Below are 27,289 nucleotides of genomic sequence, written 5' to 3' on the forward strand. Positions count from 1 at the left end.
GTCCCCAGCTTATCCCACTGCTTCTCCCACCACGTTGGTTGCTGGCGCCCCAGCCCCCCGCAGCGCTGGGTGAGGGAGGGCAGCGGCTGGACTCCGAAGGGGCTGTGCCCTGCGGCAGCCAGGACCCCAGTGCCGCCCCCGCCCGCGGGAGCACGTGACTTCCCCGGCCCCGGCCCCGCCTCCGGCCCCCGCCACCATAAAAGCGCTTGCTCCGGAGCCCCAGCGGAGCCGAAATTTCCCGCGCCGGCGGTGCCACTACCAGGTACTCGGGACTCCCAACCCACGCGGAGCGAGAAAGGCAGCGACGGCCGCGTGGGACCCCAGGTTCGCTCCGCGGAGCAGTGACCAGGAGGGGGCGGGCAGAGCGGGTGACGGCGAGGGGCACGGGTCCGGAACTGGGGGACCTGGAGGCGGAGATCGCGGTGACGCGCGGGGTGGGGCGGGTTAGGTTTCGTTTTCCCGCAGCGCGCGGTTTCGTTTTCCTACGGCCGTTCCCGTCGCGCCCCCGCAGGGCCCAGCCCGGACGCCGGCTCGACACCTGTGGCCCCTCGTGTGCCCGAGGCCCCGCCGCATCTGTAGCCACACCCATCGCCTCCTTGGCCAGGACTCACCTGGGCAACACCGTGGCCAGAAGTCCTCAACTTCCATCTGTGATCCCAACACTTGGGACCCCAACACCCGGGACTACCTGCGGAGAGTCACGCGGAACCCTCCTCTCACCTGCGCTATCCCCCGACTGCCCCCGCGACCCCAGCCCTCGCCGCGGAGGGCGCGCCGCTCTCTCTACGCCCAGCCCTTGCGGAGGGAGCAATGGCCGTGGCTCCCGACGGGTGAGCCCGCCGCGCTGCCCGCTGCCGACCCCACCCACGCCCCCGGTGGCCCGCGCGCGCCCTGACGCCCGGCTGCTCCGCCCGCAGGGGGACCCCGCGCGTGCTCTTCGGAGACTGGCTTCTGGGCGAGGTCAGCAGCGGCCGCTACGAGGGACTACGGTGGCTGGACGCGGCCCGAACGTGCTTCCGCGTGCCCTGGAAGCACTTTTCGCGGAAGGACCTGGGAGAGGCCGACTCGCGCATCTTCAAGGTGGGACCCCAGCCCCGCCCGGGGCGGGGGAGGGCCGGTCCAGGCCCAGGCCCGAGTGTCCGGTCCGCGTAATCCACTCAGTCTCTCTCCCCAGGCCTGGGCTGTGGCCCGCGGCAGGTGGCCTCTCCGCAGCAGCGCAGGTGCCCGGCCTGCCGCTGAGAGTGCGCTCCGAGCTTCCTGGAAAACCAACTTCCGCTGCGCGCTGCACTGTACGCGGCGCTTCGTGATGTTGCAAGACAACTCGGGGGACCCTACCGACCCTCATAAGGTGTACATGGTCACCCCCGGGCCGGCGTGCGGAGGTGAGGAGGCCACGGCAGGGCTGCCGGCAGGGAGACTTGGCTCTGTCCTGGGAGCAGCCGCTGGGTCGGATTTTCGGTTTTAGAAAACTGGCATGAGAGAGGCTGGTGCCAGATTGCTGGGGGATGGCGGGGCCGGGGTGAGGGCGTGTGGCGCGGCTAGCGGGGACTGGGGATTGCTGGGAGGAAGCTCATGGGCCTGTTGGGATCAGTGAAGGAGAAGTGCGGTTGAGCTTTGAGGAGCTGCCCAGGGATTCACACCTAGGTGTCCCACTCCAGAGTCACAAATCCAGTGTTCCCCCAACCCTAATTCTCCCTCAGAAAGCCCAAGCATTATTAGCCAGGGGGAGGACAAGGCCCTTGAAGATGCCCCACCTACAAGGGTAAGGTCACTGCCCTCTTGGATTCCACCTTGGGGCTGCCCCCTCTCACTGGGCTGGGGAGCTGCTGAGTTACGCTGGGACTGTCTGTCCTCTCCTGCAGGATGGGCTTCTGGGGCCATACCTGGCAGCAGATGCTGGCGAGAGGCTGGGGCATGGGCTGGCCGGGCTGAGCCCTGAGCCCTGTGCCCCAAGCCCAGCTGGAGATGCTGGGGACCTATTGATCCAGGCTCTGCAGCAGAGCTGCCTGGAGGACCATGTGCTGAAAGCTGCGTGTGGGGTGGAGCCGATAGCCCCTGGGGCTCCTGGTGAGGGGCTGTTGGAGGGGGATGCTCTGCCCTGCAGAATTCTGTGTGCCAAGGGGAGGAACAGGCAGGACAGCAGAGTCTCCGGGGAGAGAGGGCTCGGGGGAGGGGGGTGCCCAGCAGGGACGGTGCTGGCCAGAGGTGGGCCACCATCCCTGCTGGGCACAGCTGAGCCTCCTCAGGTCCAGAGCTCCCTGCTTGGGAGTTGTGCCCGCCACAGTAAATGTGGCGCCCCAGCCCCAGGCCCAGGTGATGGGAGCTAGGGGACATGTGGAAGGAAATGGGAGGAGCTGGCGGCTCGGGTGCCAGCTCAGGCCTGCCTTCCTCTCCAGACACAGGCCCACCCCCAGCCCCCTGGCAGCCGCGAGAGGCGGAGCCCCGCACCACAGCCTCCCCCAGTGCCTGCACCCTGATGGCAGGGCATCTACACGTGGCTGGTCCCACCTGCTCACAGCTCGGTCTGCACACACTGCCCAGCTTGGGGGCCCTGGACTTGACCATCACGTACAAGGGCCGAACAGTGCTGCGGGAGGTGGTGGGGCGCCCGAGCTGTGTGCTCCTGTATGGCCCCCCCGATGTAGGTGGTGGGGCTTCAGAGCACCAGCGAGTAGCCTTTCCTAGCCCCGCCGAGCTGCCCGACCAGAAGCAGCTCCACTACACAGAGAAGCTGCTGCAGCACGTAGCCCCCGGCCTACAGCTGGAACTCCGGGGTCTCAGGCTGTGGGCCCGGCGCCTGGGCAAGTGTAAGGTCTATTGGGAGGTGGGAGGGCCCCTGGGCTCGGCCAGCTCCTCCACCCCCGCCCGCCTGCTGCCCCGGAACTGCGACACCCCCATCTTTGACTTCAGCACCTTCTTCCAAGGTCAGTGATGCACCTGCCCTGGGGCTGAGGGCCTCCCCGCCTCCCCCCACCCCCCCTCACCAAAGCCCTGTCCTGCAGAACTGGGGGAGTTTGAGGCCTGCCGGCGCCGGGGCTCCCCTCACTACACCATCTATCTGGGCTTTGGGCAGGACCTGTCAGTGGGAAGGCCCAAGGAGAAGAGCCTGGTCCTGGTGAAGGTGAGGTGGAGGGTCCCTGGGGTGGGGGTGGGGGGAGGGAGGGAGGCTGCACACAGCCCTCCCCCCACCTGACCGCGCCCTCCCCACAGTTGGAGCCATGGCTGTGCCGGGCATACCTGGAGGGCGTGCAGCGCGAAGGCGCGTCCTCTCTGGACAGCGGCAGCCTCAGCCTCTGCCTGTCCAGCTCCAACAGCCTCTATGATGACCTGGAGCACTTCCTGGAGCACTTCCTGATGGAGGCGGAGCAGCCCGGCTAGGCTGGGTCCCCAACCCCTCCCAATCTAATAAAAAGATCCCAAGAACCAGTGCTGGTGTCCTGACCAGGGGCAGGCTTGAGACTGAGGCTTGGGAGGGGCACTGTGGATGCGAGGTTCACCCCACTTCACGGGAAGCCCGTGACCTGTGGGCCCAGGAAGGGAGCCCCCTGCCCCGCCCACGTTGGCCTCCTGTGCACACCCGTTCTCCTGACTTCACAGTGAAAAAACTCAGGGCATGCTTTAGAGCCAACAAACTGCTCCAAGAGCGCAAGGGCCCCTCAGGACACGTGTTCCCCAGAGGGGGCAGCACCTGGGGCCCCTCTGCCGTGAACAGGGCTCCCCATCTGTGCTGCGCCCTGGCCTTCGAGACCCGCCAACACTGCTGTGCCTGGGAGGTGGCGGACCTAAGTGAAAACCCGAGCGATTACTTATAAAACACAACGAGCAGACGAGGGAATCCTGGGACCAGATGGTTGCCCGTGGGAGAAGCGCCACCCGCCCGCCCGCCTTTGGTTTCTCATCACCAAAGGCTTCGCCTTTCAAGTACTGAGCCAATCAAGACATTTCTAAAGATAATCCGTTTTTGATAAATTAGAACACAATGGGAACAGTGTGTGTCTATAATATACATATAAAAGTCCAGTTTTAAACTGTGAGCAAGACAGGTGCACAGACCACGTGCGATCACAGGAACCCTGGAAACGGGAGGGCGAGTGGCCCGGAGTTTTGTGCTTCGGCTACTGCAGCCGGAAGGGCCCCGGGCGAGCCTCAGCCCTCGGCACCCTGGGCAGGCGGCTCCTCAGCGGCCTCGGCCCGCCGGTGTCTGCGCATACGCCTGTACTTGTCCACGTAGGCCTTCACCAGGTTGCCCACCTTCACGGGGTTGATCTCCCCACTCTTGCTGTGGCAGATCTGGGGGAGTGGGGCACAGTTACCCGATGTCCCTGCAAACCCGCGTGGTCAGGGATCATGGGGATGGAGCGCTGGGGAGCACGCCATGAGGGACAGCAGGCAGCCTGACGTGCGCCTGCCTGCTCTGCCCCCCTCAAGGGCTGCTGAGGGTCCCACTGAGATCAGCTGGCATGTCCATCTCTCATGTCCATCTCTCAGGGTCTCACTTCCTACCCATGAGCTGGGTTAAACATCTTGTGTCATTTAGCCTCTTTAACTAAAGTCACGAGGACACAGTCGTAAGCCCCTCACAAACACCAGCATTTTATACCCCCGAAGCATCAATGAGGCGTGGCTACAACTGGCCTGAAGCTGCGCCCAGGATGTGGCCGAGCGACCCTGGGGCCGGAGCCCCTCTCTCTGGGCTCACGGACCCCACACCCACCTTCTGCACGGCCTTGCGCAGAATGTCCTTGTACTCGTCCTTTGTCACCTCCCTCTTCTGGTAGAAGGGCTTGATGGCCAGCTTCACCTCCTCCACAGCCCGCTCCTGCACGTGCAGCTTCTTCATGTACTAGGGGGGAGGACACTTGTGAGACCACTGGCCCCTGGCTTCCCACCCACCTGCGCCAGTCCCTGGAGGAAGGAGGGGCGCGACTCACCTCCTCGTTCTTGGTCTTCTCCGAGGCTGGCCTGGGAGCAGCTGTTCTCTCCTCGGAGCTGTTGGCAGCGGCGGTGGTCACAGTGGCAGCATGACCAGCCGGCTCTGAGGCTGCAGTCAGGACGGTGGGTACCGGGGCCGGGCTCTGGGCCACCCCGCAGCCCATCAGGGGCAGGCTCCCCTGCAAGAGGAACTGGACCGCGGGCTGGCTGACAGGTGCGTATGGTGGGACACTCGAAGGCAGAGCCGGGGTGGGGGGCAGGTTCAGGCTCTGTACCTGGGCGAGAGCACAGCCCGCTTAGCCCCTGCAGAGCTCGGTGCCCCAGTGCCCAAGGCAACGTGCTCCCAACCCCCACTCCCGAACCACTAAAAGCCCCGGCAGAAAGGGGCTGGTGCATGAGGCCCTCAGCCCCAACCCGGCCCAGCTTGAGTGGCCTGAGCCCAACGCCACATCCCTGCAGGCCAGGCGCCCACCTGAGAAGGGTCAGCATCAGGAAAGCCAGGCTCTGGAAGCACATAACCAGGGGGAGGGGGCTCAGAGAAGGGAGCCTGCTGGAACGCAGCCACGGGGCCCGCGTCCTCGGTTTCCCGGGGCTTCTGCGGCCTGTGAAGCGGCGTCCCTGAGGGCCAACACAGGGGGGTGGGTGCTCTGTGGCCACGCCAGAAGGCTGTTTCCTGGCTGGAAAATTCCAGAAAAGCATCCCAGCAGCAAGGACCACAGGTCAGGCCGTGGCCATCTCCCTGCATGACCAAGGAGGCCCGTGAGCCATCCAGGGAGAAGACTCCGTGGTGGTCGCTCTGAGCCATCCTCGTATCCCACCCCATTGCCCCACCCCGCCCAAGCGCCTACTCACGCAGGCCTCTGTCCTCAGCCGGGGCACCGCTCTCCACCTCCTGGAGGTCCCAGGTGACTCTCTTCACCAGCGCCTTAACCCGCAGCAGGGGGTTCTGAGAGGGACCCTCCTCCTTCCCCGCAGGCGCCCCGCCCATGGCTTGGCCTCCCAGAGCGCAGGGAGCTGTGGCTGCCTCGGCCGCCGCGTCCTGCTGGAGCAAGTGCTCCTCTCGAGGGCCCTCCATCCTGGGCAGGGGCTGCGCCACATCTTCACCGTGGATCCGAGACACCTCCCTGCGGATGATGGCCACGGCCAGGCCAGCGTCATGCTGCTGGCCAGCCGGGGGCCCAGTGGGCTTGGGCAAGAGGCCTCGCTCTGGGGAGGAGTCCGTGCTCTCCGGGGAGGGCGGGGAGCTCATGTCATCAAGCTGCATGAAGATGGCTTCGTTCGAAAAGTCCTCGAAGAGGTGCCCCGCCTCCACGGAGTCACCGTAATCCAGATCCTCAGGGGGGTACTCGGCTGGCACCTCCAGGACTGGGGGGACCTTTGTGGGGGGCTTGTCGGCCTCGGACCCCTCCAGCAAGGCGTCTGTTCCTGCCAAGGCCAGGGGCCTGGCCGGGGGCTCCCTGTCCGGCCTGGGCTCCCCCTGGGGAAGGGGTGCCGGAGAAGCCTCTTTCGGAGCCAACTTCCTCTCCGGGGAGCGGGGGCGGGGCCGTGGGCGCTTCTCACGGGACCGAGGCCGCCGGTGCTCCCGGGGCCTGTGCTCGGGGCTGGGTGACCTGGACCTACGCCGCCTCCTCTCCCAGGAGCCTCGCCTGTCTCGGAGCCGCGCGGCACTCTCCCTGTCGGGCCGCTCCCTCCTCTCCCGGGGGTGCCTGGGCCTCCGGGCTCTCTCCAGGCTGCTGTGGGGTGAGCACTCCCTCCCCCGAGACCGGGACCCCGACCTCCGCCTCTTCTTCCTCCTGCCCTCGCGATGCTCGTGGGAGGAGCTGCCGGGGCTGCCGGAGCGGGAGCGGGACCTCCGCCGGCCTCGGCCCCAGGAGCCCCTCCTTCTCTCCCTGCTCTTGTCCTTGGCCTTCCTCCGCTTGGTGCGCTCGCGGCTGCTGGAGCGGTCGCTGGAAGACCTCCGATCCCGGGCCTTGGGCCGGTGCCTCTTGGCCTGGTCCTCACCTGCCGGTGGCGACGCAGACCGCGAGCTCCTGTCCCCCGAGTGCGACGAGCGGGACCCTGAGCGGGCCCTCCGGTGCTCCCTGGTGGCGACCCTCGGCCTCTGGGCTTTCTTCCCACCGCGGGAGCTGGACCTGGAGCGGGAACGGGTGGGGGACCGCAGCTCCACGACCCTGTGGGTGGTCGCGGGCAGGGCGTCCGGACTGGGTGGGGCGTCCGGCTCCACCGCAGTCACACAAGTCACCGTCCGCCCCTCTGAGCCAAAGAAGGAGATGCGGGGTGGTGGGTCCTCGTCCCCCCAGGGCTCTGGCGGGGACGGCCTCTGTGCTTGTGCCACGGGCTCCTCCTCGCCCTGGAGCTCGGGCAGGCCGCAGGGCCCCTGGGGGGGCTCGGGCTCCTTCCCCATGCCGGTCTGCACCGTGTAGGAGGTGACGCAGCGCACGGGCGGCAGCACGGGGGCCTTGGGGCTGTCAATGGAGATGGTGCGCGTGATCTCAGAGGGCAGGAGGCCAGAGCCCGGGTGCTCGGGGCTGCTGCTGGCCGAGCTGGAGTCAGAGCCCGTGGGGTTGAAGGGGTCATAGATCTCGCTCTTGAGCTGCTTCGTCTTCCTGACGGAGAAGAGGGGCACAGGGCTCTCTCTTCTCTGCACCTTGCTGTCCACAGGCCGGAACGTGTTGCAGAAGCCGGGGCTGAGGACTCTGCCGGAATGGGCTGTGTTCCCAGGAATGTTGATCCTGAAGCTCTCGAAGGTGGAGCCGACACCCTTCCCCCGGGAGGGGCCCAGCGGGGCAGGGGGCTGGGGGCCGCCCCCCGAGCGCGTGCTGGGCTCCTGAGCGCCCCTGCTGCTGGGCTCACCCTCCGCCCTGGCGCCACAGCCAGGCTGCCCGGGGCCCTCCCTGCCCGTCAGCCGGCTGATGCAGGAGCTGGGAATCTCGACTCTCTGCCCGCCGGCAGGGACCTCGCCCACCCGCCTGTCGTCTCTCCTGATCTTTGGTATCCTGGGGAGCTCGGAGATGTCCGTCCTCCTGGGAGCTGGTCTCGGGGCCTGTCCCAGCACCGTGCTCTCGGAAGGCGAGTTAGAGCTACCATTCGAGGTCTTCAATGCCACAGACCTAAGAGGCGGAGGGTGCTTGCTGTCGCCGTTAAATCGGGGGCCGTCACTTTGTTTTAAGCTGGGTCCGCTCACGCTGGACAAGGTCTGAGCCTGGCCTGACTGAAGGGTCACCAAGGAGTCCAGTCTCACAGCTGCCCCCAACGTGAGCGCAGGGACATGGGCGGGGGTGGGCGGGGCCGGGGGTGTGCCTGGGGTAGCCCTGCCTGGACAGCTGGACCCCAAGCTCTCTGGCCCGCTTCCTGACTGAGTCTCTCTGGGCTGCAGGCAGGCCCCAGACCCGGCGCCTTCTGCCCCTCTGGATGGACCAACTGAGTTTCGCTGAAAAGAAACTGGCGCTAAAAGACAAAAGGCAAACAGCCATCAGTCCCCACCCCCATCCTTAAAAAGCCCCACCCTTCTCAGAACACCCTCAGAACACTCCCAACGGTTACAGGGCACAGGGACGGGGCTGGAGGCTCGCTCTGCTGCTGCCCACCAGCCCCTTCTGCTTCATACACTATCTTCACGCTATCTGTGGATCAGAAGGAGCCTGAGCCCGTGATGGACACTTGAAAACAGGGTAGCACCCCAGTCTACCAATGACCACGCCCATGCAGCCTACCCTGCCCTCCATGGCCAGATCCCCCCAGGCCCGAATCCCGCTGGGGCCCAGATCCGTGGAGAGGGCTCCACGCTGGTTCCTGGGGCTGTGAGAACAGACGGCAGCTGCTGACAGCAAGGAGGGCCTGTGGGCTGCCTGGTAACTCCCCCAACAGATGTGTTATCAGAAAGCGATGGGACAGGCATCTTCAGTCCCTCAGCACCCTCGCCTACACTCGGAAGCAAACCCTAGAACCGCTGGGTCACACCACACGACTGTCCCTGGAGGAACGCGTGTCCCCATCTCCAGGCGCGCAGAGGTGGGGACGGCGGGCCGTGCGCAGAGGCTCCTCACCTGCCCTCTTGGCGCTGAGGGAGCCATCGCGGTGGATGACGATGTCGGCGCCGTTCATCATCAGGAAGCTCTGGCCCGACAGGATGCTTCCCAGCAGGTCAGGGCCGGGGTCCGCATCCACTTCCGGCTGGGGCGCCATGGCGGGAGTGCTCCTCCTGCAGGGCAGACCCGGGGCAGGCCCAGCGGTCATGGCCCTCCTGCCCACGCGCCTCCACACCCAGGCAGCAGGCAGTGTTCCCGAGGGGAGGGGTGAGACCCACCCGGCAGCTCGGACTAAAGGAAGATGGGGTGGGCGGGGTGGAGTCGTCCGAGGCTTTGGCCCCGGCTCCACTCACTGACAGGCAGGAGCTCGTGAGCAACGCCGACTGGTAGAGTTGGTTAAGTCTTTCTTTTGGAGGGTCAGACAGAGAAAAAGCTTGGCTCCCTGCCCGGCCCCTCCCTGCTGTGGGTTCTGCAGCAGAGCTAGGCACACGGAGGCAGCCTCTGGGGTTGTCACCTCATCCCTGTGCCCTTGGCTTGGGACTGGCCGCAGCACTTCCTCAACCAAGAGCCAGAGGACAGGCCACAGGAGAGGCCGTGGGTGCCAGGTGGCAGAGCGCCAGCCCAACATGGAGCCTGCGGTCCTTGTACGCCTGGGGACCCACCCCGCACCACCGCCCCGGCCATCCTGTCCCCCAGGACACACCTGGAGAGCCCCATGGAGACGGGCCTGGCCACAGGCTGGTGCGACCGCAGGGCTGACCGGGACAGGATCCTCCTCTTGACGCTCAGAGGGGAAGCAGGGCTCGGAGATGCCTCTTCACTGCTGGAGGAGGACACATGCCAAAGGGCACAGGGTGACCCTGCACATCGAGGCCCAGGGAGCCACCCCCCAACCTCTCAGCAGCGCGTGGCACAGGTGGGCTCAGCACTACCCCCACGGCAGCCCTCGTGACTCAACAATGAACCCAGGCCCCGTGCAGCGGTTTTCTGTCAGCCCGAGTCTCTGAGCGGGGACGGGGTGGGGGACAGGCGTGTGAGTTAGATCTTTCTCCAAATTAGGGGACGAGTAGGTACAGAATTCTGAGAACAACTCGGAAGCAGGAATTTCACAAATGCGAATTCTGAGGGTGAGCCATGCCTCCACCAGGAGCGACATGCCCACGGGCCTAGGAAAAGAGTGAGCCCCCCCAGCTCCCCCTCTGCAGTCACCTGTCGAAGGGGTCCAGCTCGTAAGGGTCTCCAAACAGGGAGAGAGAGGCTGCCCCGATGTCTGCACGCATCAGCCCCAGAGAGGGGTCTGCAGGCTTGTACACCGAGGGGATGCAGGCTCCATGGGCTGGCCTGCGGAGGCCCAGCGTCCGTGCGATGCGGGAACGAGCTGTGGCTTCATTCTGAACCCAGGGGACAGAGGGAGAAACACTGACCCACAGGGCTGAAATCTGCAGCCTCCATTCCAACTAGGAACCCGCAGCACCGAACACGGCCGACCGCGCAGCCAGGCCTGCAGCCTGAGGGCCCTGCCTGGGCCTCGCCCCACCCGGCTCACACCGGCTGCCGGCACCCCAGGGAACACGCGCCCTGACGGGTTGTAGCCCAGCCCCTTGCGCCCCCCGCGGTCCCAGGAGCCGCTCTGCGGGGCCCAGAACACATCTTGTCTCAGCCCCACCTTCAGTCCGTGCTGCAGAAATGTGCCTATTTATCTGTGAACCTCTAAGTAATTATAAAAAAAGGGTCCTTCTACGACTCCCACTATCTACCCACACACAGGACTGAAGCTCGCCCAGCGTGATCCCCCATCCGACGCCACCTTTATCTTCTTCCCTTTACTCTTCTTCGCGCGGCCCTGGCGTTTCCTGGACCTCGTCCCCGAGCTCCTGCTCTTCACAGATGATCTGGGCTGGGTTTTCTTTCTTCCCGACACTTTCCTCCGTCTTCCTACAAAGAGCACATTGACAGCACACACTTCACTGTGCGCCCCACCCCAGGTGTCCCCCCCCAAGACCCAGCGGATGACAACTGTCCATCCCGGCCTGGGGCCTTCCTCTTTTTATTTTTTTTTGTTATAGGGTTTTACATACTTCGCCACAGAGGAGGGGAGGGGGAAGGCAGTGCAAAGCAAAAACAGAGTAGGTCTGAGCCTACTTTGATTTGTAGACCTCATTATTAGAACCAGCAGATTATTTTACACAATTATGAAACAAAATTAAATTAGAAAACACAAACCCTAATAATCAAAAGTAAAAGGAAACACTGGCTCCCAGCTCTGTATCCACTTGGTGGTCTCACCCCGGAGAAGCACTCTCCCAGAGGCCTGGAAACAGACGACCTCACGGTACGTGTCCAACTGAGGATTACATTGCAAACCCAGCAGCGTTCCGTCCCCCTCAGCCACCCTGGGGCGCTACGGGCTGACTGGGGACGAGCCATGGCAGCCACAGGGCGCCCTAGTTCTGTGATGCTCCAGCACCCCCGAACTCTCAGGAACCCCAGCACAGAAACAGCAGGTTCCGAGAAGACGTGTGCTGTTAAAGCACTTCCGCTACACTTGAATCTGTGATCTCGCGATGAAGCTAAAAGCCCTACCTGATCTCCACTGAAGGATGCTACAAGCAGCTCGGGGGTTCTGAGAACTGCTCAACAAAGGAAACAGACGGAGGCGCCAGCGAGCCCGTGCTGTCCACGGAAACTGCACTCCTGGAAGCAGCCCGTCAGGAGGAAGCCTCTCCTTCACCTCCTCCGTCACTTCATGGATCTGAGACCTGAGCCCCGGGGCTGCCTGACTGTGAACAGAGAGCCTGGCGGAGCTGCCCGCTGGGAGGACCCCCAACCCCAACCCAAGCAACCCTTCAAACACCCCACCAACCCAACGAAACGCCCACCTGCACCTGAGCCAGCCTCGGGGCTCCAGCCGCCCAGCCGGAGCAGGTGAGACCTGCCCGCGAGGGATGCGCCAGGATAGGAGACCCCGCATCAACCCCAGTCAAGAGGACACAGAGACACTTAACAGGCAGCCACTAGTGCAGCACAGACCTCCTTTGGCTCGAGATGCAAGTAAACTATTTTTTAAATTCCATCACAATTTGTGACACAATTAGAACTTTCAACACCGACCAGCCATTCCACCGTGCTGCGCGATTATTGCTCATCTCCTTGGGTGTAACAACGGCCTCATTGTTAAATCAAAAGAGAGACTCCCTCTTCCAGAAACATACTGTGAGACACTCAGAGGTAAAATGAGGATCTGCTTCAAAATAACAGAGGGGGAGGGGGTGGAGAGAGACGAAGCAGCCCCGGCCAGGAGTCGCCAGGCCATGGCAAGACGGTCACAGGGTGCTGTTCCGGTCTCCCTGCGCTTCCACAGTGTGACTACGTCTGTAAAAAGTGCGAAACATTGGGCTTCTCTGGTGGTGCAGTGGTTAAGAATCTGCCTGCCAATGCAGGGGACCAGGGTTCGAGCCCTGGTCCGGGAAGATCCCACATGCCGCGGAGCAACTAAGCCTGTGCGCCACAACTACTGAGCCTGCGCTCTAGAGCCCGTGAGCCACAACTACTGAAGCCCGCACGCCTAGAGCCCGTGCTCCGCAACAAGAGAAGCCACCGCAATGAGAAGCCTGCGCACCGCAACAAAGAGCAGCCCCCAGTCACCGCAGCTAGAGAAAGCCCGCGCGCAGCAATGAAGACCCAAAGCTGCCAATAAATTAATTAAATAAATAATTTTTTTTAAAAAAGTGTGAAGTATTCACGGCAAAGATGTAACAGGCAAGCGTGGGGGCCACTCGGGACAAAGGGAGAAGTGAGCCCGTCTCTCCAGGAGCTGCAGCACCTCCAGCTCTTATCCTGGGACGGGTCTGTGAAATGCAAGGGAGCAACTGCTGGGACTGAGAAGCGAGACCCTGGACATGAGAGGAGATCCAGACAGAAAATACGAGAAGCAAAACCTCTCTCATCCTGAACTTCAAGGCAGTGATCAGCGTGACCTCGGGGTACAGCTCCTGGCTCCATCCACTACACGGGGTTGCGAACCAGGACCGCCCGCCGGCGGCCCTCGGGTGTCTTCTCTGTGCTCAGCTCTTCGGGGGCGAGGGCTCTCCGGGAGCACATATGCGCTCGGCACCTGGCGGGGCCACGCAGGGCAGCGGAACCTGACACACACACGCCCGCTGGGGGTGGGGAGGACGAGCGTGGGCAAGAACGCGGCGCAGCTACAACGCACACATTGCTGATGGGAGTGCAGGGGGTGAGTCACCTCCAACACACGTTCACTGGTTGCACCAACTAGTCTACTGCTCTCTACCGACCCAGAGCAGCGGAAACACCTGCCTGCAGGAAAGATACTCACAGCAGCTTCATTACAGAACCAACCCAAATGCCCGGCACAGGCAGGTGGACAAGCTGGGGTGGTTCGTGCCGTGGCATGTTCCTCACCAATAAACAGAAATCAACCCCAGACACCCACTACACAGGCCCCCAATCACTCTGCTGAGCAACAAACCAGAGCACACACTCAAGACCTCATGAGTGAGAACCGAGGATGGCACAGCTAGCGCCAACGACAGGACGGCAGGTGCCTGGAGGGGCTGCCTGGGGAGCGGGGGCGGCGGCTGGAAGCCTCGTCGGTCTCACCGGGAACCATATGCCCAGAGTGGGTGTGCTCATCACAGAAAACGCATGTCTCAATAATGTTGATCTTTAAAAGACCACAGATTGCAACCCGCTGAAAGAAACAGGAAACCACATCTACTGGTTTAAATGAATAGTCAAGGAGGAAAAGGAAAGCTCTTCTTTGGAGAATTCCAACCCATGAATATAAATGGAGCACAGACCCAGAAATCGCCGAGGATGTTAAACTGGGGTGAAAGCTTCTCCCCAGGCAGGGATGTCGACTACCAAAGAAAAATGGAACTTACTGGGACAAAATTACCGAGACTAACACAGAAAAGGACTAGAAAACGTGAACAGCGCCCAAACCAACAAAGACACTGAATTAATCGTTTTAGCTGTTCCCACCCAGAAAAGCCAGGCATGGGGCTTCACCTGTGTGTTGCCCAATTTAGAGAAAACATCGCGAATCTTCCACAAGGTCCTTGGGGACTCTTCCCCGATCAACTTCGGGGAGGCTCTGTCACCCTGATGCACATGCAGGGCGCTGCTGCATAAACAGCACCCTGGGGGGTTCAGAGGGAAGGACCAGACCCAGACCCCGGGCCTGCAGGGCCTTCTGCGCGATGGTCTGCGGAAACCAGGCTACAGGAATGGCAGCCACCACTGGAAGCCAGAGACCGAGCCAGGCCTACCTGCTTTCCTCCTCCGACGGGCAGGGGCTCGCGGCCCGGGGTGCTGGTACACAGCTGTGCTCAGACCAGCGGCCACAGCTTCGATGGTCTCGTCCAGCAGAGGAGACATGAGGTACCTCGGGACGTGCTGCACAGCACGGGACGGCGCTGGTCAGGGGGGCCGGAGCCGCCTCAGGCCCCTTGAGGGAGCCCCAAGGAGCCCCCTGAGCCCCCGGGAGGCTAGATGCCTCAGCCTGGCAGCAGCAGACATCAGGCAGGCTGCTGGGGGCTCCCCAAGGGCCCAGTGGGAAGTGGGGTCTGGGAAGGCCTCCCGAGGAGCAGGCCGGGCAAGGATGCAGAACAAGGAGGGCTTGCGGGCCTCAGAGTGGAGGGCGGAGGTGCCAGGAGGGACTGTGGGCATCTGTGGTGGGGTCCCGGGACCACATTCCCCATGAAGTCCTCTCAGCTCCTCTCAGTTCAGTACTACGGCCTTGGCAGGTGACAGCTGCAAGGCAGGGGACCCCCGGCAGCTTCCACGATGCACCCACGGGCCGGGCCACCGACCACTGGCCGGACCCGACTGCCCAGCACCCCCAGGGCCAGTTCTCCACTGCTGCCGCCGCCTCAGGCCCACTTGGCTTTGTTCCCTGCACATGGCCAGGATGCGAGGCCACCAGCACCCACCTGGATCCTCCTGGCTGTGGAGATCCGGTTCCGGTTCACCGTCGCTCGGACCCTCTCGCTCTGCCGTGTCCTGGCGATGGCCCGGGTCCTCCCTGCGTGTGGCTGAAGCCGGCTGGTGGTGGGCACTACGTCGGCCAAGAGCAGGGAAACCTCCTCCTCGCTCACGGGACCTGCGTCTTGGAAGAAAACACCCTGGGCTGACGTGCACTCCGCTGAGCCCTGGCCCTGGTAGGAGGACTCTGGGAAACGGGGCACAGGGGGTGTCTCCCTGGAGCTTGGGCTCCTAGACCCCCATCAGCCAACCCCCTGTCTCCAGCCCGTGCCCCGCCCAAAGAGTGCAACCGAAAGCCGCCCCTGCTGGAGAGCCGGACGCGATCTCCCTGGGACGAGGGGCCGGCCCCACAGGAAGGGTCCGGACCACCTGAGGGGGGGCAGTGTGTTACCCGCAGCAGGGGCGGCCCCGGGGGCAGCACATTCCGGACAGAACCACTCGTCCACTGGCACCTCCTGGAGAGGGGGGTCCAAACACTCCATGTGGTACCTAGGAAACGAGACGGTGTCCCCAGCCTCACTGTCCCAGCCAAGCGAGCCCTATGACAGGTCTCCTGACAACACACCCTGCTGTGATCTCGTGGCCCCCCAATCCACGTGTGGAAGCCCTAACCCCACAACGTGACGGCACCTGGAGACGGCCTGTGGGGGTGATGAAGGTTAAGTGAAGTCATGAGGGCGGGGCCCTGACCGACACAGCGCCCCCTCCCCGACCGTGAGCTCTGCCAGGACTGACTTGGATGCCCCCACCCGAGGCCAAGGGGGAGTCCGCCTGCTCAGAGGGCCTGCGCGCTTGGAGCTGCAGACACCTGTCTTCTCACTCTCCCACCGGCATTCTGGGTGGACGGACCCCCACCGCAGGCTTCTGGGCATCTCTGCCCTCCAAGGGGACCCTGACGGCCGCCAAACTCTCCCCAGGGGACGTACCATCTGGAGGGACAGAGCTAAGAGAGCGGCAGCTGGACCCTGACGGCGGCGGGGTGGCAGCCACCATCCTGGGAGGCCAGTCTCCGAGGAACTAACACCCCGCACGGCAGCGCCACCCAACAGCGTCTGCTCTTCAGTTGCTGGAGGAGCCACCGCTGGCGTGGGCCGCCGGTGCCGGAACCCTCCAAACTCCATCCCAGTGTCCGAGATGGCGCCGAGCCAGGCCAGGTGGAAACCAGCGCCGAGCCCACACTGAACACCCGAGCCCAGGCTGGACTCGGCTTTGAAACCCAGAACAGCCCCATGATCGCCCAGTAGGACCGGCCTGCAGCGCTCACTTGAGCACAAGGATGACCTCCTCCCACTGGGAGAGCCACAGCCATGCGGCACAGAGAGGTCCTCCCTCGAGAATAAATACCGCTACATAAAACACAAATGGGGGAACTCCATGGAGGTCCTGTGGTTAGGACTTGGCAATTTCACTGCCAGGGTCCGGGTTCAATCCCTGGTCGGGGAACTAAGATCCCAAAAGCCACGAAGCACGGCCAAAAACAAAACCAAGGCAAAACCCCCCACAGGGCTTCCCTGGTGGCGCAGTGGTTGAGAGTCTGCCTGCCGATGCGGGGGACAGGGGTTCGTGCCCCGGTCTTGGAGGATCCCACATGCCGTGGAGCGGCTGGGCCCGTGAGCCATGGCCGCTGGGCCTGCGCGTCCGGAGCCTGTGCTCCGCAGCGGGAGGGGCCACAGCAGTGAGAGGCCCGCGTACGGAAAAAAAAAAAAAAAAAAAAAACCCACAAATAATCTGTACCTTGCTTCATATACCAGTGAAAGAACCTGGCATATTCATGTATCTATGGACAGGCTTGTGAGTTACTCATTTAAAAATGAGTAACAGGGCTTCCCAGGTGGCACAGTGGTTAAGAATCCGCCTGCCAATGCAGGGGACACAGGTTCGAGCCCTGGTCTGGGAAGATCCCACATGCTGCAGAGCAACTAAGCCCGTGCGCCACAACTGCTGAGCCTGCGCCCTAGAGCCCGCGAGCCACAACTACTGAAGCCTGTACTCTAGAGCCCGTGCTCCGCAACAAGAGAAGCCACCGCAATGAGAAGCCCGCACACTGCAACAAAGAGTAGCCCCCACTCGCCGCAACTAGAGAAAATCCACGCGCAGCAACCAAGACCCAACACAGCCAAAAATAAAAACAAATAAATAAATTTATATTAAAAAAAATTTCAGTTGCAGCTCCCATTATTAAAGAAAAACGAGTAACAGTGATCTTAGACTTGTAGACTTGTGACTTTAGTTGAAAGACTTAACTGTAAGAAAATTTAGCTAAGGGCAAATATTAGCAGTGAGGATATTCAGAAGCATACGAATCACTATATTTTTTATCCGTTTTAATGTTTTAGGTCTATCACAATTTTTATGTACTTGTCTTATCTGTTAAATTCAAGCACATAAAAAAACAAATAAGTTTATAAATATACTTTACAACAAAAAATATTTTTGCAGAAGTTTCAAAAATCCCCGAGTCACTGTTAAAACTACTAAAATTGGGGCTCCCCTGGTGGCGCAGTGGTTGAGAGTCCGCCTGCTGATGCAGGGGACACAGGTTTGTGCCCCAGTCCAGGAAGATCCCACATGCCGTGGAGCGGCTGGGCCTGTGAGCCATGGCCGCTGAGCCTGTGCGTCTGGAGCCTGTGCTCCGCAACGGGAGAGGCCACAACAGCGAGAGGCCCGCGTACTGCAAAAACAAACAAACAAACAAAACACTACTAAAATTGAAACAGTTTTTTTTTTGGCCACACCACGCGGCATGTGGGATCTTAGATCCCTGACTAGGGATTGAACCTGACCCCCTGCACTGGAAATGTGGAGTCTTAACCAATGGACCACCAGGGAACTCCCTGAAACAGAACCTGATATAAAGAATTAACATAATCAAGGATTGTAGGCTCAGACAAGGCAATCCCAAGAAAGAACTGAGCTGGAGGTATCACCCTCCCTGACTTCAGACTATGCTACAAAGCTACCGTAATCAAAACAGTACAATACTGGCTCAAAAACATACACACAGAAAAATGAAACAGAAAAGAGAGCCCAGAAATAAACCTACACTTACATGGTCAATTAATCTACAACAGAGGAGGCAAGAATACACAATTGAAGAAAGACAGTCTCTCCAATAAGTGGTGCTGGGAAAGCTGGACAGCTTCATGTAAAACAATGAAATTAGGATACTTTCTCACACTATATACAACAATAAACTCAAAATGGATTAAAGACCTAAACGTAAGACTGGAAACTATAAAACTCCTAAAAGAAAACAATAACAAAACACTCTTTGACATAAGTCACAGCAATATTTTTGGGGATCTGTCTCTCAAAGCAAAGGAAATAAAAGCAAAAATAAACAAATGGGACCTAATTAAACTTTAAATCTTAACTTTTGCACAGCAAAGGAAACACTGACAAAACGAAAAGACTTCCTGAATGGAAGAAAATATTTGCAAACTACATGACCAACAAGGGATCAACATCCAAAATATATCAACAGCTCATACAACTCAATATCAAAAAAAGTGATTAAAACATGGGCAAAAGACCGCAGACATTTTTCCAAAGAAGACATACAGATGGCCAAAAGGCACATGAAAAGATGTTCAACATTGCTAATCATCAGAGAAATGCAAATCAAAACCACAATGAGACAACACATCACACCTGTCTGAATGGTTTTCGTCAAAAAGGCCACAAATAGGGCTTCCCTGGTGGCGCAGTGGTTGAGGGTCCGCCTGCCGATGCAGGGGACACGGGTTTGTGCCCCGGTCCAGGAAGGTCCCACGTGCCACAGAGCAGCTAGGCCCGTGAGCCATGGCCGCTGAGCCTGCGTGTCCGGAGCCTGTGCTCCGCAACAAGAGAGGCCACAACAGTGAGAGGCCTGCGTACCGCAAAAAAAAAAAAAAAGACCACAAATAACAAATGTTGGTGAGGATGTGCAGAAAAGGGAGCTCTCTTGCACTGTTGGTGGGACTGTAAATTGGTGCAGCTGCCACGGAGAGCAGTATGGAGGTTCCTGAAGAAACTAAAAATAGAACTACCATATGATCCAGCACTTCCACTCCTGGGTACTTAACTAAAGAAAATGAAAACACTAATTCAAAAAGATACATGCACTCCAGTGTTCACAGCATTATTCACAAAAGCCAAGATATGGAAGTAACCCAAGTGCCCATGAACAGACAAATGGATAAAGAAGATGTGGTGTACACAAACACACACCCTCAGCCATAAAAAAGACTGCAATTCTGCCATTTGCAAAAACATGAATGGACCTGGAGAGTGTTACACTTAGTGAAATAAGTCAAAAGAGAAAAACAAATACTCTACGTTATCGCTTATACGTGTAACGTAGAAATGAAACAAACCACCGTGTATAATAAAACAGAAACAGACTCAAATATAGAGAACAAAGTAGTGGTTAACAGTCAGTAGAGGGGAGTCGGGGAGCAAGACAGGGGTATGGGTGGGATTAAGAGATACAAGCTACTCCGTATATAACGAAGTACAAGAATACACTGCACGGCACAGAGAAGTAGAGCCAATATTTTATAATAACTTTAAATAGAGCATAACTGATAAAAATTTTGAATCACTGTGCTGTACACCTGAAACTAATATAACTCTATAAACCAATTATACCTCAATTTAAAAAAAAATGCATGCTATGTTTCAATTTTGTTATGAACCTAAAATTGCTCTGAAAGATAAAATCTATTAAAAAAAAAAAAGGACTGTAGGCTCCATTTAAAAGCTTAAGGGTGTGTGGGGGCTTCCCTGGTGGCACAGTGGTTGAGAATCTGCCTGCCAATGCAGGGGACAGGGGTTCGAGCCCTGGTCTGGGAGGATCCCACATGCCGCGGAGCAACTAGGCCCGTGAGCCGCAACTACTGAGCCTGCGCGTCTGGAGCCTTGTTGCTCCGCAACAAGAGAGGCCGCGATAGTGAGAGGCCCGCGTACCGTGATGAAGAGTGGCCCCCACTCACCGCAACTAGAGAAAGCCCTCGCACAGAAACGAAGACCCAACACAGCCAAAAATAAATAAATAAATATTAAAAGAAAAAAAAAAAAAAAACGCTTAAGGGGGGAACTCCCTGGCAGTCCAGTAGTTAGGACTCGGTGCTTTCACTGCTGAGGGCCCGGGTTCAATCCCTGGTCAGGAAACTAAGATCCCACAAGCCATGCAGCAAGGCAAAAAGGAAAAGAAAAAAAAAGGGATAAAAGCTTAAGAGAAAATCGAGGCTTTGTGAGTGAAAGCTCCAACAGCCTCATCCAGGGCTCCCCAGCGTCCTCAAGGCCACTGGAAGGCACACAAGCTCGTCTGGCACAGGGAACCCAGGCCAAGAAGGCAAGGCTGGTGACGAGGGCCAGGCCAGGCCAAGGGGTGTGGCGGCCAGTACCAGGCCTCTCCTTCCCACCACGTGTGGGCTCTCAGGCAGCATCCAGCTGTCCCAGGCCCCTCCTTCTCAGGCCCCGAGCAGCCACCATCACTGGGGAAAAGGGTGCAGTCTGCGTGTGAGCAGCGTTCTGAATGCTGCCACCCCCGTGGCCCCACTCGGTCATGGAGTGTGACAGCAAGAGCCGTGAGCTGGACACACGGGTCTGCAGGACACCCAAGGCTCTGCTTCTGCCCTCTAGCCCCAGACCGACAACAGGCTAGAGGGGACCCGCTCAGACATGGCCAACTTCCGGGACTCCAAAGGGGCAAGGAGCAGCAAGGTCAGGCAACCGTGTCACCAAACACGGATGCAGGCTGAGACTGGTGAGAAAGGAGGGAGGAACGCATTGCATTCTCAGCTGTGTGAGCACCGAGGGCGGGGCTCGGAGGAAGGTGGGAGATGCTGCCAGGCCCGGGGAGGGTGACCTGCTGTCTCAGTGCAGGGAGGTGGCAGGTAGTGGGCCCCGGTGGGCAGCCCAGGAAGTGTCTGCATTGGGACAAGCACAGGCCCCACAGGCGCCCGTCCTCCAGGGCTTGTGCTGCTCCAGCACAAGGAAAGGGCCTGACGAGAAGCAGGGGACCCAATGGTGTTGCAGAATGACAATGAAAGGGGCTCCACGGACACAGGGGTGGCTGGCAGCCTGGCTGGAAGCGCGTCCCACTGTCCTGCCGTGTGAAGCTGCCCCGGCCCCTGGCCTCGCACAAAGTGTGGGTCCCGCTCGTGTCCGCCCCCGGCCCAGCCAGCCCACGCCCCCATTTCTTGCCTCTCCCCCTCGTCCTGAGATACTAGGTACATCTCTGCAAGCGGCCTCAGGATATCGTCTGGAAACAGGTGGAGGATATAAACAACGATGGGGGGGGACGAAGCATGCGGAGCCCAGGACGCAGCAGACGACCCTCGAGGGGCAGGTGGCGCTGAGCACAAACACAGCTGGGCAGGTCCCTCTAGCGGGTCAACAAGACCAGCTCTGAGCCGAGCTCAGGGCACCCAACGGGAGGGGCTCACCCAGCGTCGCAGCCATCGCAGAGCAGCAGACGGTCCTCCCGGTCGCTCCTGCCGCACACCCCACAGAAGGTCGGGTCTTCATCCTCATCCTCCCCATGCCTGGCGCTCTCCACTGGGATCTGGGGACAGGACAGCGTGCTCAGCACATGGCAAGAGGGACCCAAATCCCAGAGCCGTTTATATCACGGTTTGCAATGGACCCAGAGCAGATTCACACGGGCTCCATGGGCCCAGAGCTTCTGAATTAACAAGCACCAGTGACTTTTATGTTTTCTAACCATCTCAGGGTAGTTAGCCCTGAGAAAAAAAACGATTCAACAGAAAAAGTCTGACCCACGGAAGGGCTCCAGAGCGGAGTGGCAGGTGAGACAGCCAAACATGAGGGCTACGTTGCACGGACCACGCGGGTGGAGAACAGGGAAGCGCCGGGCTCTCGTCCCCCAAGAACTGTCCCAGGACCAAGCAAAGCACAGAAACGTGACTGCCAAATGACACTCAAACATGTGCTGCCCCACGACGATCACAGCTACTCCTCATCGCTGCCGCCAGCCCGAGCCACCTCAACAGGCTGCCTCGGTCTCCTGCCCATGAGTCCCACTGAGAAACAGCCTCTGCAGCTCACTTCCCCACGGGTGACTCGCCTGAGCCACACTCTCTGCCTTTGTTCCTGCACCAGCCAGGGACTCGGGACCCTCCCGCGGCCTCCTGGACTCTGTGCTGGGTCTGAGCCGCTCTCGGATTTCCTCCAATTGGACCTGCTGGCGTGTAAGTGGGCCCTTCACCCACCTCCCCTTCCCACACAGGAGGCGCTCGGGGCCAAGGACTCAAGAGGCAGGCACTCAAGGAAACAGAGCTTGCCTGCGGGGAAAATGCCGGCGCTCCCCAGAGACCTCGGGCAGAAGAGCAAAGCGCCCGGGGCAGGCCACAGGAGGCTCCACCAGCAGGACGGGACGGGAGCTGCCGGCCCCGACCAAGACTCCAGGAGAAGTCTGCTCACCCAGAGCCGGAGTCCTCACACATCCCTGGCTCCGCAAATAAAAAGGCACATCTGCGGCTATAAGACTCGCTGAGAAGATGTAAGGCAAATCTCTACGAGTCTTTCTTTTTCTTCTTTTTGGCAGAGCCGTGTGGCTTGCAGGAACTTCCCCGACCAAGGACTGAACCCAGGCCATGGCAGTGAAAGCGAGGAAGCCTAACCACTAGGCCACCAGGGAACTCCCTCAGCAAGTCTTTCTAATGCTGCTCCTCAACAGAAGACGACGTATGGAGGCCTCCCAGCCCCCAAACAGCAGGTGAGCAAAAGCACGCTTTTAAGAGCAAGGAAAACACCTTGTCCCCAGCCCTCATGCTCCTGCCACGCGCCTTCCCAAGTCTGGTCCCGAGAGAGCTGGCCCCCTCTCCCAGGGCTGAGGTCCACACCCTGACCTTCCCGGCCTGCTGTGGCTGCCGTGGCTCAAGAGGAGAGAAGCTCGGAGATGCAGAAAAGGCGTGTGGGAGTGGAGAGGAGGAAGTCTGGGAAACCGCTCCCATGCAGAGCCCAGGCTGGCCGGGCACACAGCACCACCTCCAGCACCGGGTTTCACGTTCATGGCCGCAAACGGCCTTTTAGTCGATTTCTAAAACACACGTAACTAATACTTCAGGAAAGCAACTTGCCTTTTGAAGGCATGTTTTCCCATGAGATGGGGACCAATGTAATACACAAAAGGGGGCGCCTACACTTACCTTCTTCAAGATTTTACCGCCAAATTGAGCTCGAATACAAATACATTTAAATATAGTTCGATCAACTGGACAGGAATTGGCATTCTGTAAGAAAGAAAAATCATACTTCAACCTTATAGAATCACTTTCACTATTAATACCATCTGAAAATAATTTCATTTAGAAGTCAAGACTTCCTTTTACATTAAAAATCTAATTTGCAGAATGCCTGTGTAGGCTAGGCTCTGTGCTAGGCGGCTGGGGATACAGCAGTGAAGAAGAGAGACAGAAATCAAATCCCTGCCACGTGGAGCGGTTCTCTTGGAGGGCCAGTCAGTGCTAAGAAGACAAGAGGAGGGCAAGGGGTGGCGGGACAGCTGGGTTACTGGCCAGCAAGCAGGGGGCAGAGGAGAAGAGGCTGGGTGCTTGAGGCAACGCCGTTACTGTCACCCTCGCTGGGTAAGGGCAGGCACAGTGCGGCGAGACCGGCCGCGTTCCCGGGGTCCGAGTTGGTGAGGGTGGGAATAGAATCAGGCAGGGCCGCTGGTCCTCGAGGACGGTGAAAGGCACGGGGCTGTGGGCCACGCGTCCTTTGACTCATTACTTCTTTGAGGTTTTTCACAAAGTTCAGAAAGTAGGGAGGGGGCAGTGCTTCTAAAACTCACCCTGCAACACTGCACCATCTGGTGAACCCCATGTGCTTTTACTGCTAATCACACGACTCAGGCTTTCCTGGGTCTATGAGATGACCCCTCAGCATGTGAGCACCGGCCAACACGGCCTGAGCAGGCTGCCCCTGGGCCACTAAGGATTTCTGGTCCCCGAGGGGCACCGGCCCATAAACAACCCTCCTGATCCAGCGCTCCACGAGCATATCACCCCACAGTGAGCTTCACCGACCACCCCGAGGGCCTAGAGCTCGAACGAAGCAGAGATCAAGCTCGGACACCACCTGGGGCTCCAACTCCTGTTACAGAGCAGAGACCCAGACCCTTGAGAGGCCGGCCAGAGGCTGGGTCACACACACACAGAGGCTAGCCCGAAGGGAGGAAGTGCCCGAAGAGAAGCCACGCACCTTGGACCACTCCACGATGCAATCGAGGCAGAAGTAGTGGGCACAGTTCTCGGGTGTCCCCACAGCCTGGTCCCTGAAAGCATTAAGACAGATCGGGCAGCTCTCCGAATCATCATCAGAGTTAAATGCACCGCTGGCTTCCAGCGCCCCCCGAGTAGCCGCTGCTGCTGCTAACGTGTCCACGTCGTCGCCGTCTTCTTCGGAATCCTCGGAACCTTGACAAAGAGGCAATGTTACAAGTCCACAAACCGGAGTACAGGAGGCATGCAGGCCGCAGCCGCACTCGGGTGAGCAGGGTCCCGAATCCCACACACGAGGGACAGACCCGCTCCTGCGGCCCCACCAGGACAGATGTCACCGGGCATTTTAACCCGAAGCTGCTTCCAAGCTCAGGGGACACCAGCCCCACCCCCCCAACTTGGAGCCGAATCAGAACCCTCACGAGGCAGGCAGCCTCCCGGGGCCAGCCCGCCTCTCGGCTCAGTGCAGTGGCCTCCAGAGGGCGCCACGTGCCGTCAACACCCTTCTCAAAACAGTGTCAGTGAGCCACGGCCCTCAGGAAAGGCCTCTCCTACAGGTCTTTCATTTTTCTTGCTTCAGGGATTAGAGAGCATAAACTCCTAACCCAGCAAGCTGGCCACAACAGTCCTGATCAATTTCTGAAAGCTTCTGAAGCTGGGGTTAGGCCAGCAGAAAAGGAAGGAGACACTTTCAGTTCACCAAGGCAGAGTCAACAGGTGCATTAGTTTTCTCTCCCCACTGAACTCCACTGAAATAACGCTACTTCACATGGACAGGAGAAGCAGGCTAGGGGTGTGGCAGGCAGGGTTCTTACACACCCCCGAGACCCTGCTGTCTCAAGGCAAAGGGAAACTAGAACATAACCAAATGAGCTCTTTAAAAGTAGTTTTCTCTGGCTGGTTGTAGAACGTTGCGGCCTATCCACTGAGGGGTGACTCCCAGGAGCTGAGTGACAACGGCCTCCTCTGGCAGCCGGCCAGAGACAGGACTGGAGCCCCATGCCCGCAGGGATCTGAAATCTGCTGACAAGCCGTGACCTTGGGGAGCACCCTGAGCCTCAGACGGGAACGGCAGCCCTGTGACCCCTTGATGTCAGTCGGGTGAGAACCAAGCAGAGGACCAGCCACCGGTGTCTGGACTACAGACCCATGGACCACTGAGCACGCGGTTCTCAGCTGCTGTGTTCATGACAATCTGTTACAAACCAAGAGAAAACTAACAAAACTGGTGTCCACAAAATTTTGGAGAATGACTTTGCTCAGCTTCCTGCTTGGCTAAGGGCGTGGAGGCTGGAGGATCTGGTTCTTCCTCCGGAATTCCAGAAGGCTCAGGAACTGAAGGGAAGGCAGAGAGCTGGCCATCTGAGGGCCACCTGACCCCTCCGCGGTGTCCCACCCACGGAGGACGCCTTTGAAGTGCCTGAGGGGCAGCGACCACCAACGGAGAGGCAGCTAAAGACACAGGCAGGTGCCAAGACCCTGGGCCACCCGCCTCCCCACCCCGTCTCAGGGGCGGCCGGACCAGGCCCCAACCAGACGAAGGACCAGGCCAAAGGAGGTGCAGACATGGGTGCCAGCCCGGCGTGGCAGCTGGCAGCACAGCACGCCTGGGAACCCAGTGTAGGTGAGGGCACGGCTCACACGAGGAGGGCAGGACCACACTGGAAAGAGCTGGGAGCAACTGAGATGAGGCCGAGTAGGGAGGGGCTGCGAGCTGAGCAGACCAGGACGCATGTGCACCGCCTGGAGAGCGGGCTGAGGCAGCGGGTCAGAGTCCCAAGTCCTCATGTTTCGTCCTAAGACTTGAACAGATAATACCTATCTAAAGTTGAAAACTGAGCAAACAGCGACACAAACAAATGACTTTCAGGAATCAACACTAGCACAGGAAAAGCAAAAAGATGAGTAGAAAGAGCTGCGGAAAGAAGGGGGACGTGGCAGATACCAGGCCCGTAAGGATGCAGGTAACTCCCTTTGAAGACACTACGTTTGAGATCTCTTAAATTCTCACCAGCCAGAGATACGCTCCTTGCCTGTGAGTTTCACTGACCGGCGCGGAAAACTAGGGGTGTCTGGTGGAGTCTTACTGCCCATCAGCTATGGCCGTAGCCTCCAGGTGCCTGCCCGCCACTGGGCACCTCCTCATCACCTGCGGGCCTGCTGGGCACTGGGCTCTACGCCAGCTGTCCCTGCACGGCACTCCCCACCAGCCCATGTCCCCCATTACCCGGCTAACCCTCCTGCCCTTCAGATCACAGCTTAGATGTGTCTTTCTGGAAGCTTCTCCTCACCAGCCCAGGCCCACAGGGGCTGAGGCCTCCCCATTCCCATGATGTCCCCATAAACACATTCTTGGCATCTATCACCTGACCTAACTGCTCCTTTACACCGTTGTCTCTGCTGCTAGGCAGTTAGCTCGGGCAGAGAGCCCCGGCTGGGCTCCCGCCTGCCCTCCAGCCTGCAGCCCCCGTCCTCTGGCCTCCAGTAGAGCCTCAAACCTCTGCTCGAGGGATGAAGTGACAAAGACCTGATGTCCTCTGCCTCCAGCCTGGTCAAGGCCACATGCCTGTGCCCAAGCCCCAAGCCCATCTGCAGAAACAAGCGAAGAGCCACAACGTGACCTGCAAACTCAGCACAGAACTTCACGTGCCTGCACAGAAGTCAAAATCTAACTCTGGAAGAATATGTCACCAACACACGCGCGGTAGCAAACTCACACTGATGTGCTGTGTCAGTGCTCTTCCTTCACAAGCACTGTCCCACACGTGAGGGGTTACCTTTCTGAAACATTCTAAGTTCATAAACACAGGAGTCCAAGGACTGTGATAAAAAGACTAGACAGATGCTTCAGGACCACACACGTCCTGAGTGGACGGCTGCTGTCAGAAGGAAAAGAGCCGTAAGTCAAGCTTCCAAAGCCCGGTGCCACATGGGGAGGGGGCTGAGCGCACCTCCCTCTGAGGGGCTGGGACAAGGCAGTCCAGCCTGGGGACCCCACAGGACATGTACCAGCCAGGATGCCCGGGAAGGCCAGGGAAGGAGGTGCCGTGAGGTCCTCAGGCGGCACTATCTCCCCGTGCAGGAGTTCAG

At 59.6% G+C, this 27,289-nt stretch overlaps 2 protein-coding genes across 10 annotated transcripts in view; one reads left to right on the top strand and one right to left on the bottom strand.

Annotated features, from left to right (window-relative positions):
- The first annotated feature begins 211 nt into the window (after positions 1–211).
- IRF7 (interferon regulatory factor 7) lies at positions 212–3,440 on the top strand. Of its 3 annotated transcripts, none has more exons than XM_082660293.1 (9): positions 212–262; positions 512–830; positions 918–1,080; positions 1,175–1,382; positions 1,701–1,762; positions 1,863–2,067; positions 2,397–2,924; positions 3,003–3,121; positions 3,211–3,440. In XM_082660293.1, exons 2-9 carry the CDS (start codon positions 811–813, stop codon positions 3,376–3,378), a joined length of 1,473 nt encoding a protein of 490 aa, XP_082516419.1. In that variant the 5' UTR covers positions 212–262; positions 512–810; the 3' UTR covers positions 3,379–3,440. The 3 variants fall into 3 exon arrangements, with proteins under 3 accessions (XP_082516419.1, XP_082516418.1, XP_082516420.1); XM_082660292.1 differs by having other exon boundaries at positions 228–324; XM_082660294.1 differs by lacking the exons at positions 1,701–1,762; positions 1,863–2,067 and having other exon boundaries at positions 228–324.
- Positions 3,441–3,961: 521 nt separating this feature from the next.
- PHRF1 (PHD and ring finger domains 1) overlaps positions 3,962–27,289 on the bottom strand; it is a 28,096-nt gene continuing 4,768 nt past the window's right edge. For 4 of the 7 annotated variants that reach the window (XM_082659241.1, XM_082659236.1, XM_082659238.1 and 1 more), the window contains 15 exons: positions 24,180–24,394; positions 23,126–23,209; positions 21,401–21,519; positions 15,361–15,458; positions 14,918–15,093; positions 14,255–14,381; positions 10,768–10,895; positions 10,170–10,351; positions 9,664–9,783; positions 8,979–9,133; positions 5,785–8,379; positions 5,405–5,550; positions 4,932–5,207; positions 4,715–4,843; positions 3,962–4,290 (listed from right to left, as the gene is read on the bottom strand). In XM_082659241.1, the coding sequence (XP_082515367.1) occupies positions 4,147–4,290; positions 4,715–4,843; positions 4,932–5,207; positions 5,405–5,550; positions 5,785–8,379; positions 8,979–9,133; positions 9,664–9,783; positions 10,170–10,351; positions 10,768–10,895; positions 14,255–14,381; positions 14,918–15,093; positions 15,361–15,458; positions 21,401–21,519; positions 23,126–23,209; positions 24,180–24,394 (4,694 nt within the window). In that variant the 3' untranslated portion in view covers positions 3,962–4,146. Of the gene's footprint in view, positions 4,291–4,714; positions 4,844–4,931; positions 5,208–5,404; positions 5,551–5,784; positions 8,380–8,978; positions 9,134–9,663; positions 9,784–10,169; positions 10,352–10,767; positions 10,896–11,543; positions 11,966–14,254; positions 14,382–14,917; positions 15,094–15,360; positions 15,459–21,400; positions 21,520–23,125; positions 23,210–24,179; positions 24,395–27,289 lie in introns of those variants that run through there. The other 3 variants (XM_082659240.1, XM_082659239.1, XM_082659242.1) reach the window with 3 other exon arrangements.

Source organism: Grampus griseus (assembly GCF_964374135.1).
Source record: "Grampus griseus genome assembly, chromosome: 8".
Classification (NCBI taxonomy): Eukaryota; Metazoa; Chordata; class Mammalia; order Artiodactyla; family Delphinidae; genus Grampus; species Grampus griseus.